The sequence below is a fragment of the Salpingoeca rosetta genome (assembly GCF_000188695.1).
Source record: "Salpingoeca rosetta unplaced genomic scaffold supercont1.10, whole genome shotgun sequence".
Classification (NCBI taxonomy): Eukaryota; class Choanoflagellata; order Craspedida; family Salpingoecidae; genus Salpingoeca; species Salpingoeca rosetta.
The window spans coordinates 936560-937151 of NW_004754924.1; the positions used below are offsets into that span (position 1 = coordinate 936560).

The window sequence follows — 592 nt, forward strand, 5'->3', positions numbered from 1 at the left end:
GATCTGCTGCTTGCAGGCACGGATGTGGCGCTCGCTGCTGCCGCTGATGATGAGGTCGTCGACGTACGTGATGATCCATGTGCGCTGTCCGTCGTCGTGGAGCTTGGTGAAGAGGCAAGCGTCGACGTTGCTTTGCGCCCATCCGTTGGTCTTGAGGAAGGTGTGCAGCTTCTTGGCCCATGCACGGCCAGCTTGCTTGAGGCCGTAGAGCGGCTTGAGCAGCCGGCACACCTTGCCCGCGTAGCGTTGAGCGCCGTCGCCGATGTCGGTGAAGTGCGGCGGCAGCTTCATGTACAGCTCCTCCTTGAGATCAGCCTGCAGGTAAGCCGACTTGAAGTCGAGCTGGTGCAGCTGGTGCTGTCGTTGCAGGGAGACGGCGAGCACAGTGAGGATGGTCTTGGCTGCTGGTGTTGGGGCGTAGGTCTGGTCGAAGTCGATGCCCGGTCGCTGGCTGAAGCCCTTGGGCGACCCAGCGGGCCTTGAAGCGCGTCAGCGTGCCTTCCGCATCACGCTTCACCTTGAAAATGAACCGGGACTTGAGGGGCGTGTGTTGCCGTGGGAGGAGCTGACTGGGATGATCTTGATGACGCCG

At 62.0% G+C, this 592-nt stretch overlaps 1 protein-coding gene across 1 annotated transcript in view; it reads right to left on the bottom strand.

Moving 5' to 3' along the window:
• Positions 1 to 592, bottom strand: part of PTSG_12181 (uncharacterized protein) — a gene marked incomplete at both ends in the record, with an annotated part of 7151 nt that overhangs the window by 943 nt on the left and 5616 nt on the right. The window contains one exon of the mRNA XM_004994539.1: positions 21 to 478. Coding sequence (XP_004994596.1) covers positions 21 to 478 — 458 coding nt within the window. The remainder of the gene's footprint in view (positions 1 to 20; positions 479 to 592) is intronic.